Source organism: Cygnus olor, chromosome 5 (genome assembly GCF_009769625.2).
Source record: "Cygnus olor isolate bCygOlo1 chromosome 5, bCygOlo1.pri.v2, whole genome shotgun sequence".
In the NCBI taxonomy this organism is placed as follows: Eukaryota; Metazoa; Chordata; class Aves; order Anseriformes; family Anatidae; genus Cygnus; species Cygnus olor.
The window spans coordinates 60867325-60886356 of NC_049173.1; the positions used below are offsets into that span (position 1 = coordinate 60867325).

At 43.9% G+C, this 19032-nt stretch overlaps 1 protein-coding gene and 1 long non-coding RNA gene across 8 annotated transcripts in view; one reads left to right on the forward strand and one right to left on the reverse strand.

The window, feature by feature from the left end:
- The window catches only part of LOC121070829, a 22771-nt gene extending 3977 nt beyond the window's left edge, over positions 1-18794 (forward strand). For 4 of the 7 annotated variants that reach the window (XR_005820245.1, XR_005820246.1, XR_005820243.1 and 1 more), the window contains 5 exons: positions 2491-2714; positions 3875-3973; positions 13593-13683; positions 15873-15964; positions 17737-18794. This is a non-coding gene — a long non-coding RNA (uncharacterized LOC121070829). Of the gene's footprint in view, positions 1-2490; positions 2715-3874; positions 3974-8988; positions 9164-9263; positions 9369-13592; positions 13684-15872; positions 15965-17736 lie in introns of all 7 variants that reach the window. The other 3 variants (XR_005820247.1, XR_005820248.1, XR_005820242.1) reach the window with 3 other exon arrangements.
- LOC121070827 (ferritin light chain-like) lies at positions 70-5122 on the reverse strand. Its single transcript, XM_040558528.1, has 3 exons — positions 4728-5122; positions 2410-2556; positions 70-1567 (listed from the first exon to the last, which is right to left on the reverse strand). Exons 1-3 carry the CDS (start codon positions 4908-4910, stop codon positions 1061-1063), a joined length of 837 nt encoding a protein of 278 aa, XP_040414462.1. The 5' UTR covers positions 4911-5122; the 3' UTR covers positions 70-1060.
- Positions 18795-19032: the final 238 nt, after the last annotated feature.

Genomic DNA, 19032 nt, shown 5'->3' on the forward strand with positions numbered 1-19032 from the left:
CTCTTAGAGAAGAGATTTCTGTGTTGTAAAATAAGGAATACAATGTAGATACTACATGCCATTTTTTAATATTCAACTGAATTTATTTTTCAAACATGATAGGTATATCATTTACACTATTACATAAAAGTATAAGAATCTTTCAACAAAGCAAAACCCAAATGCATAAAAAAGTCGTATATAAAAAAAAGCAATGTAGCTGATCTAGCCGGTTCCTCTTCCTGTAGCCAGCCCGTGTTGAGAAAGAGAGGCACTCTTGTAGGACGTGAGTGGAAGGAACTTACAGTGATACAATATGCTGATGATTACGGAGTCTAACTCCTGACTCCACACAGGGCAACCTAAGAGTTAAACCATGTATCTAAAAGTACTGTCCAAATCTTTTTGAACATTAGATGTGAATCCCTGATTTATCTCATCTGCTTTCTGAGGATGAGAAAAGGCAAGTGAGTGAGTGTAGTGAAAAACAGCACATAGTCATGTTCCCACTGTTGAGGAAATGTTTGTGTCCTTCATCTTGGAGAAGCATACAACTAGCTGGGCTGCAAATAACTGAATTGGACTACTTATTTAAGATGCTACTATGATAGAAGACAAAACTTGTTTTAAAAAAAGTCTTTTAACAAGTTCATTACATTATGTTAGTATACTAAAATATCTAGTAATATAAAAAATATTTAGCTTTTCTCTCAAATAGAAATTACTTTGTACTAAAGTTTGTTTTGAGTAAGAGTTGTATATACTGTTTAAAAATAATTTGCACAAACTAACCCCATTAATCACTTAAGACAGAAGAGGCCTAAAAGCTTTGGGTTTCCAGGAAGAATAGCATAGATAAAAATGAAATTAATGCTGACAACCTAGGTTAACTAGCAACCTAGCTATCATTTAAGCAAAACAATGGTATGGGCTGGATTTTGAGCTGTGGCTCAAAAGATGAGGGAAAGGGTATAAAACAATAGAGTGATACAGCATCATGTCTCCTGGGCTCTAATCTCTAGGCCACCTTCTGTACAGGTCTGCCTTTAGGAGTTGCCCCATAGCTGCAACAGCCACAGCATTAAACTACCTCCCTCCCCTGCTTCACTTTTGCTCCTGTCCCGTCATTATTACACTGTGGCAGCGTGGCAGTGCAGTGGATGGTTGCATATATTGGCCCTATGTTATTCCTGTGCTGGAAAAAAACTTTCTGGGATCGCTTCAAACCCTCTGCAGCTCCTGTACCCTGCTGGAGAGGTGGGCAGGGGCCGCACTGCTGACCAGACTCCAACTCTATGCCTGTTCTGAACTCCTTCTGCAACCGGTCCATAAAGTAATCCCCAAGACTATTCCTGCCATCTTGGGAACAATCAAGCCTGCGAGCATTGGTCAGAAGATCTCCCATCAGCTTGATCTTCCGGATTTTGGGCCCAATAAATTGCTTCTTGATAGTGCTTGCACTATGAGGGTCTGCATTTTCAATGCTTATGGCATAAAGTTCTTCAAAATACCGAGTCATAGTTTTCCACTGTATCATTGCTAGTTCCAGAGCTTTCACCAGACCGACTGTGTAGTCATAGTTTGGTTTCTAGAAACAAAGACAGAATTACATTTACACAGATGAACAGCTCATCTTACCATATTGTGTTGTTTTCCTGCAATTTACCTGGCCCTCTAAATATTAACATGTTAGAATTTTGCAACAACTCCTCCTAGTTTGGAGCAGCTGTTATTTCTTGCTGAGTTGGTTGGCTGTAAACACACATAAGTGGCAGAACCCAAACACTTTTTCAAGAAACAGGGATTTAGAAAGCAGCAATGCCTTTTTTCCACTACAGCTTACCAAATGCCATGATAGTCCAAAGGGAGCATTCTTCATTAACTACTAAGAGAATACAAACTTGTTGGAGGAATATCCACCCCTTTAACAATTTTGTTGTTTTTGTTTGTTTGGGTTTTTTACTGGTAACTTTGAGTTACTCCTATGTACCTGTGAAACCTGAGTCAGACAGATCTCTAGTTTGAAGTCTGTCTTGAACTATAACAGATCTGCCTTCTAGGCTTCTATCTGGTTTCTGTGTGAATGCAGACAAGTTGGCTGTTTTAGCACTGAAACGGTTTAAGGAGCCTCATGTTATCCATCACAGCACACTGGAAACAGCAGTCTCCAGCTGAGTGTAACGAAGAGGGGACCATTGTTTATATTCTTTTTGGCTAGAAGAGCAACCACACAGAGTTAGGACTGCATGTCTGACAGCTTCCAGGTGTTGTAATCAAGAACAAAAGCAAGTGCACTAATATGACAGGGAAATTGTATCTGGAAATCTAACAGGATGAATGCAGGGATCTGAAGTACCAACACTATAATGCAAGAAATTAGAATAATTACAGCTCATTGCAAATGCTTGAAAACTTCTTGTTGCTACACACCTGGATGGTTTTAGCACAGTAATGGCCTCCTCTTACTTGCTGATACTCCATCAAAGCCTCTGCAGCTTTTCTCTCTTCCAGAGCTTGATGGCAGAAGAACTTGGAAACATTTGGTAGAGCCACGTGTGATTGATCAAAATATTCACCCTAAGCAAACAAAAAACCAAACAGATTGGAAGGATTTTCTAGAGATGGGATTTACCTGCAGCAGAACGTGACTATCAGAATCCAGGAGACGCTTCCAAAAGAACTTGTTCTACCAGCACAATCACTTTGAAGGTCTTCATCCACATTTCTGCAATAAAGTAAGTCTTACTGTCTGTAACAGAAAATCTTTACTTCTATTAGAACTCCTTCTTTAATTCTAGATACATAGCCATAATTACTGGTGCGCTCTCTCAGTTAGCTGAGATCCTCAGAATGTTTTCCTAAGTTTTGTTCATTTTACTTCTTAAAGCATAGTTTCCGCACAGGGAACATAACATTTCTCTCTTCAGGCCAGCATTACAGTGAAAAGAAAGCTTTCAAAGCTATGAAAAAGTTGAGGCAAATGCAAAAAGAGAACAGGCATAACTTTGCATCCATTTATCACCTTCATTATGGTGAATGCTATTCCCACATAAAGAATACTACTACTTAACTATACTTTGTACACGTACAGTACAATACTGTACCGTAATATAATTGAGTGTTGTATATAGCTCATGCCAAGAATACTTCAGAAGTATTAAGACTGTAAACCCACCACAGGACTTGTTCTGTTCCATATGGGAAGATAATGGCTTTGATCATTGCAATATTTGACTACATTAGAGCCCTCAGCTCTTCTGTTAGAAGAACTTTATCTGTGACATTGCTGTCTTATAAACAGAATGTACTGGAGAGAGGTAGCAGTGCAAAGCCACCAGCTTACAGAGGTTTCAACACTAGCTCTGCTCCACTTTTATGTTGAAGACAGAGGCAACAGCTGGAAATACGCAAGAAAGGAATTGAGGGAGCTACAGTATCTTGATCTGCTCATTCCCTAAACACGCAGATGCAACACAGCACAGCTTTTGCCTCTCGGACATAGTCTGGGTGGGAGTACTGCATATCAAGCTGTTGGCTAGTAGACTGCCTATGAGGGGTGAAGGACAAGTGTGTGCATTTCCTAAGTTTTTCTGCTTCCTATTGTCTTGCCCGCTTTGATCTGTTGCCCTGCATAGTTAGTGAAACAGTTGTGTTTCATCTGTTTCTTATCTGTTTACAAAAAAATGCAGAAAAGTTATATGCACAATACAACAAGTTGGTGTTTTATTTTAATTACCATCTAGGATACCCCCACACCTATGACACATGTTCACGTGTGTCACAATGTATCATTCTAGAGCAAGAACACACTGGAATGTTTTATTAAGAACATCGTTGTAATATTTGCATAATCCTTTTCCTGCAGCCATTCATTCATTCATGTTTCTGTTTACAGAAGAATTGAAACCCCATGTTTTGTAACAAGTTCTTCAGTGCAAGTGTGCTGCAGGACTTCAAAAAGAGCCATAGTTACCACACCTACTTAACTGTTAAGGTAAATCTTTTATGTAAATCATTAAATGTTTTTAAAATGTTCACATTTTTAGGTTTATCTACTGTCTATTTCTAATTAGGCTTCTTCCATCCCTTCCAGCTCTCAATCACTAGTATTACTTTAATCCATATGCTTAACAAGTTGTTGTTTTGCTGTATACTTCATTTTTGTTGGTTTAATACTTGACACCGAGCTTCATCAAAGATCTTGGGAATATATGGAACGTGGTGCTTCTCAGTGGGTGCCTGGCATCTGGAGGCATGGCATTGATCATCTCTTTTTTATTGTAATGGCTTCATTAAAATACTTGCTGCCTTAGTATTTGGTATGTGGCCAGACACAATTTTGACATGCATGTTACGTGATATCAGAGGTATCTTTTTAAAAGCCATGTCCGATGTTCCACCCCATTGAGCAAAAAACTTGAGCGCGCACTGCCGTTGACGAGAAGCCACCTCACAAACTATGATTTCAGGTTAACCACACGTGCCTTTTATGTGTGAAGTTTGGGGGAAGACGTGACTCAGTCCTTACACCCTGACGCTGTCAGCACTCCCCGTCCCTCTCTTCACAGAGGCAGCTCCCCGTGCGGGTTACCCACAAGGCTCTGACCCGCCGCCGCACTTCCCAGACCTGGGGCAAGACAGTGCCGAGCAGCACAGGGGCGCTGCCAGACTCCCGGCCGGCACTGCTCCGCGGCTCCCCCCGCCTCGAAGCTCTCCTGGCCTCCTCCTGCCCCCCGCTGCCGCCTTACCAGCGCCTGCAGGCTGTAGGCGAGCTCCAGCAGGGCTCCGGTGACCCCGCAGAGGCCTTCTTCCACGGCGACCGGGAAGCTCTGTCTCACGCGGCCGCTGGGCAGCGGGCGGTGCGCCTGGCAGGCGGGCAGCGCCACGCGGGGCCGCTTGGAGCGCGGTTCAGCCATGGCGGGCGCCGCCATGGGGCAGCGGGGCCGCTCCGCCGCGCCGCCTCATATAGCGGCAGGCACCTGGGGCGCACCTTGCCGCGCCGCCCGGCCACCCCCGCCCTTCCCCGCTGGGGGAGGAGGGAGCGGCTGCCGCCATTTCGTGCGTGCCCACGGGCAGGCGCGACCGCCCCGCCCCGGTGCCCGTCCCATCAGCCCCGGAGCCTCTTCCCGGAGGTTGCCATGGCTGGCCGTGCTCGGAGCCCTCCTGGCGGGGTGGCAGCCCGGCGGTGCTCTTGGCAGTGCCCGGCTGCAGGTGGATTCTGCCGCTGGTCAGCTTTAGCCCCGTGAGTGGTTGCGTCAGACTGGTCTTAGATGTTCCAGTCCCAGTCCTTAGTTTGTTAAGTAACAGGCATCTGACTCTTTCAGCCACTTCGTTGTGTGGACAGAGCGCTGCATGTCAGTGCTTGAGCTTTTGCCTTTAACAGGTAAAAGCCATTGCAGTGGAAACATTTCTTAAGGTTACATGTGAAGCATGGGCCTGATCTGAAAACTGGCTCCAATTCCCTTAATCTCCATACACCCTTCAGATTTGATATTTCTCTCTGTTCAGTGACTTTCTGCTGAGTAAGTGTAATGCTGCATGCTGCTCTGTGGAATATTTTTCTAACGGGTGACTGCTGCCCCAGAGAGTCGTTCGCAAGGGCTCCAAGGGCAGTGCCATCAGCCCACTGCATGCTCTAAGTGTCGTCGGATCTGACTGCCTCGAGCAGAGCACACAGTGGTGAGCAGTCCAGTACTGGCGTGAGAGGCGCTCATCAGAAACTTACATGCTTCTAGTTCGGTGCCTCTGTTTTTTATGCTGTTCAACCCTCTTTGATGTGACTTCCCATTATTTGTGCTTCTGATTCCTCGTGCTGTAGCAGAGTTAAATCACAAGTTTCAGTAAAACTGTGTGAAGTTGCCATTAAAAGTAAATTAAAAAAAAACACATTTACGGTTAAATTGCGTGTGAGTGCAGCTTGCCCGTAGTGTTTCAACCCAAAAGTAAGTACCTGAATTCACAAGTTACGATATATTCACAGGTTATTTCAACGCTGTGTGGCCTAGTTCTGAAGTCAATAAGGGTTCTGCTTTTAGTTGTGGCACTAGGGACTTCTGCTGGGATGATGCACGTCAGACTCTTATTTTTCAGCTCCCTGCATGCCAGCTGTCTTTGTTTTAGCCAGTAAAGCAGTTGCGTGTGTTTTACGATTCTAAGATAAGTCTTTGAAGGCCTAAGAAGAATAAAAAGAGCAAGTGTGGTATCTCTGTGCGTATGCAGTATTGGCTTCCTAATATAAAACAACATCCAGTGACCTCCTTTCTGTGGGCAATCCAAAGAATTTCAAGTGTGAAAACAAAATAGAAAGCAAGTTAGCTTGCGTCCATGTGGAGAAGCTCATAGTGTGTTTTGTTAGATGGGCCTGTATGTTCATGGTGGTAATTTCTGAGCATATTAGTGCATGCATGCTCATATCTGTATTAGTGGACTTGCGATCACATGCTGACTTTCGGAAGTCAGTATTTTATGTTATCCCATGTCGACGATGGAGAACTAAGATGCAAAGACATTTCTTAAGGCTACATATGAAGCATGGGCTCAGTCTGAAAACTTACTCCTAATTTTCTTGATTTCCATCCATTCAGTAAGTGCTTGTTTTATGAGAACACCACTGAATTTATTTTGCTTTGTGCCTCATAGAATTAAAGGAAATACATGTCATTGGTACTGCAGTTAAATTTGGTATGGAAAATTTCCATTACAAATTAATCTAGGGATTCTTGCTACATGGGATGAGGTGGTCTCACATGCTGGTCATACCTGGACTGGGGAAATTACCATCTGTTCCAAAAACTTGTGATCTCAATCCTGATTTTTAAATAATGCTGTATCCTAGGAGGATGAGTGCTTTGTTCAGTTTCCTAGGTGGTAACAACATCTCAGCATAGCATGGAGTAAGCACAGCTGCCTGGTATCAGGTAGGGGACTTTTAAGATAGTTGAGCTGGTTTTCATCTGCCCTAAACTGAGGAGAAAGTTTTAGGTATCTTTCCCAAACCGTATGCTTTAGAAAAGCTACTACCCACTTGGGGTAACAATGTCTGTATATGACTTTCATACAAGTGAATCTGGGTTAGTTCCTTATTCCTGCTATGTCCTGAAGGATGAAGGTGCCTTACAGAGTTCCTGAACGAACAGCCCTTCTTGGGGTGACAGAGGTTGGACACTGGGGGAAAGCATGAGGAGGTAGTTCGGTGCAAGCCATTGCAAGCAGGGGCTCTGTAAATAGTATTGGTGATGGGATTGGCCCTCCTTATTCCCATAATCCAGGATTATTTAAATGCATAATGTCAGGCACGTGTCTTGATTTATGTTTATGATTTGGGATGATTTTGATACAACACATTTGAAAGAGTGTTGAAAGCAGTATGCCAGAGTGGGAAACCGAGCAACCACAGCATGGTATACAGAAAAGCAGCTCTCTTACAACATGCCCCCCTTTTAATTCTTTGGCAGAGTGTCACAAAGAAGACAGAGTTACCGTCGTAGGGCTTCAGCAGACATCTGAAGATATCTTTTCTGTTAAGACTACTAGCAAACATTTAATTGAATCTGGCCATTTTCTACCTTGATTGTCTGTCCTTTAAAGCTGCAGTTTGTAATCTGGAGTTTGCATTTTCTGTCCTTTAACCACAGGTAGCAAGAACTGTGGCTGTGTTGCTTCTGTCCAGCCACCATCTGTTAGCTTCTTCGTAGCTGTGGCAGATTTTTCATGTGCCTCGCAAATACTGTATCTAACGCTGCCAAACATTTTTCTTATGTGATCATTCAGAGGCCATCAATAGCTATGATGAAAATTGAGGGCTAAGTGAGAAGAAAGCAGTAAACAAATGTATGATATGTATTCCTGTAAATTAGCTGTCTTCGTTCGTGATTTTATTTCGTAATTAAGTGAAACCTAAGCTCTCTGGCAGGAAATGGAGAAGGATTCATACAAGCACCCGTGAATTCGCAATTGCTTGTATTGGACTTGAAGTCATTTTGCCCCTTTATCCATATGCTTTGCTATTCTCAACAGGTGCTTCATTTCACTGTTTTGTCTGATCCCGCTCTGTTTCATTTCCCTTTTTCCATGGAAGAAAAGCCAGCAAGACTTCTGAGTTGTTTCTGTGCCTTTTTGTACTGTATGACTCATAGAGTTAAAAAAGCAGCCTGAAATTTGGGAGGTTACTACTTAGGCGAGCATAGAAAAACAACTTTTTTTAAAAATGGTCTTACAGTAAAAGCAGTCATCAGCAAAACATGAGATGGCCCTGTGGTGACAGTGGCACTGTGACCAAGCTGCGAGGTGAACATTCTGGGATAGATTTTTTTGTCTTTGTGTCACTGAGCTAATGTAAAGAGTTCAGGAAGGTCCACTTAGTTTTAGTGCTGTGAAATCAGCATGCTATAGCTGTATAAGAGAAGGGCTTTTCAGAAGCTGAACTTAGAACCTAGTTCTGCCAAAGTGAGTGTCTTGTTCTTGTTGGTATCAAACAGAGCAGACAGGAGCCTGGTATTTGGGCTCTTATGTGCTAAACATTACTTTGTTACAATGCAGCGCAATATCTACACACACTCTCTCTCTCTCTCTCTCTCTCTCTCTCTCTATATATATATATATATAAAATACATATATACATATGTATGTATGTATTTCATTTCCTAAAACAAGGTACCACAGTGAAATCCCGTACACAAAATATTTTGATTAATTCTGATTTTGGAAGTCATTTTTGAAGTATATTCTTCTTCTTTTTGCAATGAGGTTCTTTCTTAAAGAACTTTCCAAATGTTGAATAATATAAACCACTGTGTTATGGAGACAAATCTTTGAAACTTTACCAATTGAAATCTGTCCTTTACTTCAAACAGAATATGCCCACAGCCCATTAGCACATCTATGCTGTGTCTAAAGCAGACACAGGAGACAAGCTCAGAGGAGTTTTTGAAATGCAAGCAAAGCTTATCTTCAACCTTGTGTCACATGTTCATAAGGGCTTCCTAACTCATCCTATTTCCTTCTCTGCAGCGTTTGAATTAGGCTATCTGTAATTAATAATGACTTTTCCCGTGGGACCCTTCTGGAGGAAGAGAGTTTGCTTCAGGTGGTGTGGTGAGGAGACGAGGCAGCCTCAGCTCATCCTTGGCAGAATGCTGTGGCGGCCCAGGGCCCGGTGCTGGTGGGGCTGATGCTGAGAGCTGCGGTGAGAATTCAGTGGCCAGGGTGCATCCTGCTTGCCCAGCACCTGCCCTCACCCTCCTGCCCCCCCCAGGCACATCTCCCCTTCTCCTCTCTCCTTCCAGCTGCTGTCACAAGCACAGGCCAAAGCTCAGGCCAACTCGTCCTCTCCCTTTGCTCCTGCCTTGCCTCTCATGTGGCCCCCAGGGGCAGCTCCATGCCAACAGCAGGTATGTCATGTTGTGGGGGTGAGTGGGTTCTTCCAGCCAGGCCTAAAAAATGTAACCACATCTACTGTCACGGGCAGACTCTTGGCTGTGACTGTTGCCCTGCTACAACCTTTTTCGTGTTTGACACCTTCGTCCATCTCATTGCATCTCAAATCGAGCTGCATGTGGCTCTGTTGGAGTGTCTGTGACTGCATACATGTGCATGGGCTTCCAGTGAAACAGCACTGCAGCCACTACTAACTTGTGTCTAGGAGCTGTATAGCTGTTTTGTCCAAAGCACATCACTCTTTCCAAAATAACGTTAACTTTTGACAATTCACCTGCGCTGGGTTGCTCTCCCCTAGTCTCTCCTCCTTATACTTACAAACTTGTTAGGATGCTGAGTCGTCTTTTCACCTCATCTGTACCTCTGAAGAGCTGCCAGCTCTCAGGAAGCCAGCGGTTCGGCTGGAGCAGGGGGTCTGTGAGTAGAGCCGGAGCACTGGGAACTACCTGTGCCCCCACCTGTGTGCCTGGTGGCCGCAGAGGGCTGGCAGCCAGGCTGAGCAGCAGACGGAGGAGCGTGCTTCAGCTGGTCAGCAGCATGGCACTTGGCCCTTCAATCTCTATTTCTTCTCTCAGAAATACACTCAAACTCTAAGTGGACTATTAATTTCCGTTGGTACTGGCTGATACTACCCATCTCATTTCTTGAAGAGGAGATCTTACTCTTAGGAGTAAGATTAAATTGGCAGGGTTTGTTTGTCTCGGATTTTTGCAATTGTTATTTCAAACTATATTGAAAAAAGCACAGGCCAGCAAACGTAAGGCTCATTGATGCGATCTGTCCATGGCACACCGTATGTCCAGTCACTTACTGCAGGTTGAGTCTGCTGGGTCTCAGCACTGGAACAAATTTAAGGGGATTCTGAGGAATTTCTGAAAACGTGTGGTGCACCCTAGGCAGTGCGTTACATAAGGGAGTTGTGCAATCCCATACTACCTAAAGTCTTTCATAATTTGTATCCCTTGCCTTCCTGTTCTACTTTCTTTTCCACATCTGTGGATAAGGATCTGTACTTATTTTCGGACAAATGAGAAAATGAGACTTGACGTGTTGGAAAAGGCAGTGCCCCTTTTTAGGTACAGCTTGTGCCATCTGAAATCAGTGGTTGCAGGTAATGCCTTCCAGGCAGTGTAAACTTTGGTAGGTGCGCTTCACACTCAGTGGCCCTTGAAAGAACATCAGATCTCTTCGAGTTGAGGAAGAGCAGATGCACTCTGTACATACTGAGAATATTTGGGCTCTAGTAATATTTGCCTGTAGTAAACTACATCTTCTGATGAAGGTCCAGAGCCTGTTATTGTCCTGCTACTGTATTTTGCTGATAATCAATGTTCTTAGTGTCCTTGCTAGTACCAAGAGCTCCTGCTTCTGAAATACAGATACTCCAGGGGCTTAAATGGTTTGACTGATGACACTTGCTTGTTGCTTGAGAGAAAGAAGAAATTGAAGCCACGGATGTGGTGAGAGGTTTGCAAAACGTTTGCAGGTGAAGGGGACATTATTCCAAATGTTTTAGCTTTTGCATTCATCAAAAAAATATGAATGAGCCGTTTTCACAGTCTTTGTTTGAAAAAGATCCCTCTCAAAGTTTAAATGAAGCTAAGCAAAAACAAAAATCGTAAATGATCTTTTTTTAATTTAATGTGAACATTCATCAGGTAAATGCTTAAAATTTTGTATTAATATGGTTTTAATGGGGGTGAATTGGACAAACCAGAAGTGGATAATTTCACTCAAACAGCACAGACCTTAAAGACTATGGTAAATTCCTGTGAAGTAGTTCTTCTTCTAGTTCCAGTCACAGAATGACCCTTTATTACTGCTTTCTGCTCAAAACACCTTTTATAGGCCATCTGTGTATTATCCTTTATCACATAGGTGTTGTGGTTCTGAAGGGTTTCCCTTTCCTATCATTTTCCACCTAATTTTAATGGCTTTAAATCCATTATAAAGTACTTATGATAGCAGGTGTTAGATTGTAGTCTGTTTGTGGCAGTATGTCCCAGGCAAAGTCTTCTGTGCCAGCTTGCAAGGATCAGACAAATCATTTTTGATTTCATTGTCTGTGTGCAGAAGATCTCTAGATTTGGGCATTCACCTGATTTCACTGGAATCATGGCACTTAAGGCAGCCAGCAACATTAACTGACAGTCCTGGGAAGTTACTTTTTCTGGTCTTAGGACACCGTGGTGTTACCCAGAGTGGTTCAGTGAAGTCTTTACTTTTTGATTATTAGACCACTGGCTCCAGTTACTATCATTTTTATAATTTAGAAATTACTTCGCTGAGTATTTGCAAATTTCACAGAACTGCTTGTTCTCTGGTTGAAATCCTGCATACCAAGCGTCTGCCTGAGGCAAAGGCAAAAAATTTAGCTTTGATACTCCAAAACTGGTTGAATAAATCCTGTGCAGCTGGTCTGTGTGAAATGTGCCCAGTGACAGCAAGCCACAGAGAGGATTCAGAGGTTTAGGAAAAGCTCTGTGCCTGTCAGAGCTAGGAGTGTTTTATTGCTCGTACTCTGAAGGGCAGTAACATATAGGTACCCATACTGCTCGGTACTAAGTGTGCAAAGTGGTAATCACTATGTACACGGTTCCCTCAGGCGTAGATGTGGACAAAACAGATGCATAACTGGGCAGCTTTGCCTTTTTCATATGTTTATACATGCTTTGATGTTTCCCAACTTTGGAACTGTGGTTAAAGCCTCAGAGGGAGTCCGTGAGCCTGCAGCAGCTGAGAACAAGTTTCTAGCACTGGGCGTTCCTGTGCCGTTCTGTGAATGTCTCTTCGCTGGTGAGGAAATGGCATTACCAAGCCTGTACAGCAGTGTTTGTCAACGGAAATTCACTGACTCTTACGGAGATGCGAAAGCCAACACAGTGTAGTTTACACTTGTGTGTACTCGTGGATGAGATGTCAATAGCTGTTAAGGATCGGTGATGTTTTTTTCCGCCTGTGCTGTTCTGGCCACCAGCTCTGCTCTTTCAGCTGTCTCTGCTTTGCTTCTTTCTGTGGTATAACCCAGCTGAGATGTAGTCCCAAGGGGAAAGTGACTTAAACTAATCTAAATCTCAGAAAGGCACCAATGGAAAGATGCATGAGGAAATAAATCCTAGAATACAAAGTTAGGAAAATTGTGACCGGTTCACATGAGCAGTTTGTAGCAAGATTGTGTTTTCCTCTAATAGAGCATCATCAGGAATTTGGAAAGTCTGCTTTCACTCAGGTTTTGTAAGCAGAGTGCTCTTGGCAATGTGTTCAGATGCCACCTTTGTGAATCCAGTTCTGCACTTGGGCTCTAGAGAGCTTCCAGGTTCTCTGCAAACAGGCACCAGAGTCATTGAAAGGAGTAAGACCGGATTTGTTGAACTGTTTTTTGGAGCTCAGAATGACAGGACTTGGGAGAAAAAAAAAAAAACAAAAACTGTGGGAGTGTGGCCTATGGGGGTCGGCAAGCCCCATGGTTGGTGATAACATCGAACTCTTAACGATGAGGCCATCAAGAATGTAAAGAGTTTAGAGGGAACAAAGAAGGGTGATTCAGGTTGCTTGTTCTCCAGCCGTTAAGGCATGGAAGTTGCTGCGTGTTTGCTGCTGCCGGGCAAAGTTGTGGACCAATGAATAGTGAGTGGAAAAGTACTGCTGTGGGGCGAATGGTATAAGAAGGGAGCCTGTCCTCAATATGGGGAGGCAACAAGGAGAATGAAGTTGTGCCCTCAGTATGAGAGATGAAGTTATGCCCTCAGTAAGAGAGAGCTGATGTTATGTCATCAATAAAGAAGTCGCAGTTACTGATCCTAAGAGAACCCTGCTGTCCATGTGGTCAGTACGCCACAAAAAAACAAACGTACAGGCTTTCATTAATCCAAACATTTATCAGTAAGACGCTAAGAATGACTTGGAAAAAAAAAACAGATTTGTATACATTGGAACATAAACCAGCTTCTAGCAAAATAAGATGAGAAGAAAATTTTGCTTGAAGCCAGCTGAGCCAGTAGCTGCTTCTGGCAGGGTTTCTTGCACTCTTCCCAGACTATTTTGTAGTGGCCATAGATGGATAATGCACTGGGCTATGTGGACCACTGTCCAGAGCAAATACGTGTCAATTCTTACGATGCCTGGGCTGACAGACTTCTCTTAAGGGAATCTAATGGCTTTGGTTTCATGTGTTTCAGAACAGGATCGTCCTTGTTCCTGTTAAAGCATGCTCGTGATCTGGACTCTGTGACCCAAGCAGGACTGAGGGACACATCTGGTAAGGCAATGGTAAGACCATGTTACGTGTGTAGAGAAGGGTGTTGAAGTTTGCCCTGTGTAGCTTATGACTTTCAGCTGTTTGTTCTGAAGCAAGGTGCAGGAAGGTTTATTTTCCCTTTTAAAGGAAGATCAGTGCAGAGCAAAGAGAGGAGGTGAAAAATCCTGAGGAAAACCGAAAAGGGAACAGAAGCAGCACTGAGAGTGGGCCAAATCTTTTACTGGCATATATGAGCATTACTCATATAACTTCAAGAGAATACATGCTTTAACTGAGCATGTGCCAGCTGAGGACCTGGCCCATAATATCCTTTATAAAGCTCTGATTCCTCCCCAAATAGTTTTTCCCTCCCTCTTCAAAGAGGCACCTGTTGTTGGTAGAGTTGGTGATGATACTGGATTAATGCACATGCGGTCAGCCTGCTTGGCCTCAGCCCTTTGGACCCAAAATGAACTCCAGCTGCTGTTGCCCAGAGCAGGTGCTTCATCCAGCCCTAGCAGCTGTTTGAACGTACACTGTCATGGCCAATAGGAGGGGGTAGGCTCTGAGCTACCCAGAGGGAGAGCTGATCAGCAGGAGGGAAGGAAAAGGGAGTGTGCTGCAGAGATCGGATTTTTATACTCAGTATTTAGCAGAAGAGAATTGTTGTAACATATCATGGTGGAACTGGGACAGAGGGGCTGCCATTCTGAGCCCACATAGCCCAGGGATGGATATTGGTTCCCAAAATGAGGCTGAGGGACCTCTAAATACCAGCAGGGCTGTGACAAACGTTTGATCTCCATGCTGCTGAACCTGTCTTGTCAGGTTCGTGGCCACGTGTGAGAAATTTGGAGGGCTGGTAGCATTTCACAGTTGTTTGGTGTTTGTAGCTGTTGGTTTAAAGCTCCAGTGAGCTGCCTGGCAGAGGTGAGAGTAGGCGCAGAGCAGCGTGCAGGATGATAGTTTGCTAGGTGTGATAGCTTGGGCTTCACACACACACTGCCAAAACCAGCAGCCAGGGAAGAAGACAATATCAGAGAAACTGGAGTTAAGAAGCAGCTGCTGGAGTGAAAGAAATGGTTCCAGGTAAATGGAGGGTGAGGAGACAACGTGGGGGCGTTCAGAGATGTGGGGGTTGGACAGCAGCAACCAGAGTTTGAGGAAGAGGCGAAGAAAGGCCACACCAAAGGTAGAGCAGCAGCAAACCAGGGCTAGAGCAAAGGGGATGGGGCAGGGATGCAGGTTTCTTGTTTCTACCCTGTGCGTGGTTTCAATCATATCCCATCAAGCAGGTTTTCCATTCCATGTGTCTTTGCTGATTGCTCAACCAAGCTCAGACCAAACCCCCATAAGGAAGTGAAATGCTGAGCAAGGACATTTCCCTGTGTAACCATGAAAGGATTATTCAGGCCATTTTGCATTACAGTGTGGCCTAAGCCTGTGGGAGTGTGGCCATGGAGGTCGGCAAGCCCCATGGTTGGTGATAACATCGAACTCTTAACGATGAGGCCATCAAGAATGTAAAGAGTTTAGAGGGAACAAAGAAGGGTGATTCAGGAGACGCCTTGCTGTCTCGGGTTGCTTGTTCTCCAGCCGGTTGCTTGTTCTCCAGCCGTTAAGGCATGGAAGTTGCTGCGTGTTTGCTGTTGCAGGGCAAAGTTGTGGACCAATGAATAGTGAGTGGAAAAGTACTGCTGTGGGGTGAATGGTATAAGAAGGGAGCCTGCCCTCAATATGGGGAGGCAACAAGGAGAATGAAGTTATGTCCTCAATATGAGAGATGAAGTTAGGCCCTCAGTAAGAGAGAGCTGATGTTATGTCATCAATAAAGAAGTCGCAGTTACTGATCCTGAAAGAACCCTGGTGTCCATGTGGTCATTACGCCACATAAGCCCAGGAGAAAAACAAGAATATTGGAGGCCTCTCCTTGTCAGGAAATGGGATTTCCGCAGGTACTCAGTCGTAAATGCTGTACATGCTTCTAAGGCTTGGCACATGGCATTGCTGAATCCTGATTCAGGATGCAAGAATGTTTCATGGCCCCTGCTATGTGAACTGTTGTCTGCCCATGTTTGGAAGTCAGCCGTCAGTGATGGCAGTAGACAAGTATGGGTGAAATGAGCAGCTTGGCTTCAGCACTAAGCAAGACTTGTTAACGTCCTAAGTGCAGATGGCCAATTTGTATTTTGAGTAATGAATACTATGCCCTCTTCTGCAGCCGATGGTAAGAAGCTGAATGGTCTTCATCCCCTTGCCACCGTCCCAGGATTTGTAAGAGTGACATAGTATTTTATCCCTTTACAAGATTAGGTAAGTTTGCTAGACATAATGTTCATATGCAATTACACAGAAAAACTCCAGATAGCCAAACATACTGACTTAAGATCATCTGTGTGGTGGCAGGGAAATTATTTCCATTTTGGATTACTTGCCTCTTGGATTGGTTAGGCTATCCAGCTGATTTCAGTTGTTCTTTTGGACTGAAAGCTATTCTTCCATCTGCACATGCAGTTCTTCCATCATGTATTCCTCCTATTTGTATTGTTTCCATGTTAAAATGAAGGACCTAGAGAAGTATCACTGGAAACTCTACGTGAATGAAATACTCAAGGCTGTTAGGGAGGTAGATGCGTTAGCAATAGGTGGTGTCTGTGCTCCTTCTGTACTCACAGCCCTTGGACGTGTCACTGGCATGCAGGGAAAGAAATGTTGCACATGACTTAAAAGTGCTTGATGCACGTCTGTGTAAAGGAAGGCATTCTCTGGTTTAGTGTCCCTTTGTTTTTACCAGGTTCAGTAAATTGCAGTTCACTCTTGCTGCTGCGGCCTTATCAGCAATAGTTCCCCACTGTTTCCTTATCTGCCCAGTTGCACGGCTGGGTGCTGTGCACACCTTACTGCTTCACTCGGGTGAAGTGGTTGATGTTGCCCTGCATTATTCCTCTGTACCCCTCTTCTTCAGCTTCCTGGCACTGTGGTGTGAATCAAGAAAACTGGAGATGCAACTTTCTACTCCTTTTGGTGTAGCAAATTAAAACAAAACCTGGAAGCACACCAAATGCCATTCTCAAAGTGGCCCAAGATCTGTATTTAAGTATGGCAGCACATTTAACCTTGTTTTCTGGAGATTTTTATCCATCTACACGTGGATAGGATTTTTTGAAGCGCCTCTCTGTCACTGATTTAAATGGAATTAGGTATGAAGGAGCTTTGCAGATTTAAGCTATTACCAAACGGTGCGTGGCACTGTCCAGTGTGAGGCACAGCAAAGTGAAGCACTTTGGATGGTGTAAGTCATAATGTATTAATTGCTGGATTAAGACTAAGGAAGTAAAGAGATTTTCAGCAGCCCTTCGTGTTTTGGGGATCTGGACAACAGAGGGTTTTACTTTGTATGAGGCCCGTGTTACACTGTTTAGGAATTCCCAATTCAAGATCAAAAATACTGTGAGTGCCCTTTTACCATGCAGCCGACAATTAGCTTGCTGTCAGTAAGAAAAACAATCATTAAGTGGTAAGTGAAAGTAGCATCAGAAGTGGACCTTGACAGAGTGGTAACATACAGTTAGGCCGAGTGACATTCTTCACACCTGCTGTGGTGCATAACAGTAGCTGGCTGCCTTAACCCGTGGCACTACAAGCAGAGCATTGTGCTGTGACACAGCCTGGACAGCGATTGAATTACACACCGATTAGGTCTTGGGCTTCTCTCTGTCAGTGTGGACAATGAAGAATCAGAGAAGTGGACATGAGAGCTTTAGCAGGCCTTGTGCTCTCGAATGGAGGAGGATTAGTTGGTAAATGGTAAATTGTGTTGGGGCCAACAGTCGTAAAACTGAGCTTTGCCCTTCTGCTGCCTCAAAGGCACAGGCTTTGCAGAAAACCCCTTCTCCCCGCCTGCTTTGACTGACTGCTGTGATTTGGGGAGAGCGTGGACGTGTAGAGTCTGCTCCTCCTTTTCTCTGCCAAAGAAGGAAGGAGGTGCTGGTACATTCATATGAATTTTGCCCCTTGCTATCTTACTGGTTTTTTCTCAGAAAGGGCACGGTGTTAAATTAATCAGTCTTCTGCTATTTCCACAGGGATGCAGAAGTTGTGGGATTTGCCTCTCACACTGAGGTGCTGCTGGCTGGTTCACTGCGTGGTGGAGGGTGTCCATAAGAGCTGATTTAACCTGAAAAAAAAAGTGTGTATCCTTTCTCAGGAGATCCACAGCAGGGCTGAGGAATTGCAAATGTTGCATCCGCTTCCTCCTGTCATCTGCTCCCACATGACTGCAGTGCCCGTGCTGTGCTCTTAGCTCACCCTGCAAATGGTCCTTGTGATGGAAGTTAGTACAGAGCTGGTACAGAGGACGTTTGTTGGCAGTATCCTTGCTTGCATTCCACTGGCACCAGCTGCTCTACACACAGGAACCCAAGGTGGCAAATGCTCTTACAGTCTCTTTCAATTTTCAGGTGAAGGTCTATATTGCATTAACCTCTTCTGTTTTGGGGGGAAATGGTAAAGCTTTTATTTATTTATTTTTAAGAAAAACATGTTAAACCCAAGTGGGAGAAACAACTGCATTGCGTACTGTGGTTGGGAGCGCAGGGCATTTGCGTTCCATCTGATCTTGAGCTTCCACTCCCTGCAGTTACTAAATGTGGTAGCTGTTGGCATGAGCATAGACTCAGAGATGGGCAGGACTAGTTTGCCATGCCAAATGTTTTTCTGTTGCCCTCATCCTATTTTCTAGAACCAAAGATTTTACTGTGATAAAGATGACATCTTAAAGCACTGCAGGAGATAAGAGGATGTAACTGCACTTGATCTGAACTTGGATTAGGTATGTCTCTGATCTGTATCCATCTTGAAGCTTACCAGTGAATAACCATGCATATGAACAATGAAAATATGACCACCTTATTCTGTAAATACAAAAAAGAAAGGAACAGCTTTGAAAATCCAGCCATCTTTCAAGTTCTCTGAAAGCGTATAGACCCTGAGTCATCACAGTGAAATTCAACAGGCATGTTCTTATTAGTGGACTGAGAATATAGATGTGGTTTTATATGTGGAAACCTGTATTTATATGTGGAAATTTGTGTATTTTTCCAGTAGTCTTCATTAATGTAATAAACAATGCTCTCTCTCCCTGCAGTCGTTTATCTTATCTGTTTATAGTATTGGCTTTTTTTTTTTTTTGAGCCAGGAAGCAATGCATACCTAAATACTGTAAGATTGTAAAAGAGGCTTTATGGTTATGCCATTTAAAAAGAATTCCTTGTGTTTGGTTGCTAGTCTGAACTGAGATAAGATATTTTTATTTCATATTCCTAAAAGCAATAACAGATTTGCTGTAATACACCAGTTTAGAGCAATTTGCTCATAAGTAA

Coding starts and splice junctions, on each gene's coding strand:
- LOC121070827 (XM_040558528.1), bottom strand. CDS start 4,910: ATGGCGGCGCCCGCCATGGCTGAACCGCGCTCCAAGCGGCCCCGCGTG. Junction 2,557..4,727: donor CCTACAGCCTGCAGGCGCTG/GTAAGGCGGCAG, acceptor TTGTTTGCTTAG/GGTGAATATTTTGATCAATC. Junction 1,568..2,409: donor ACTGTGCTAAAACCATCCAG/GTGTGTAGCAAC, acceptor CTTTGTTTCTAG/AAACCAAACTATGACTACAC.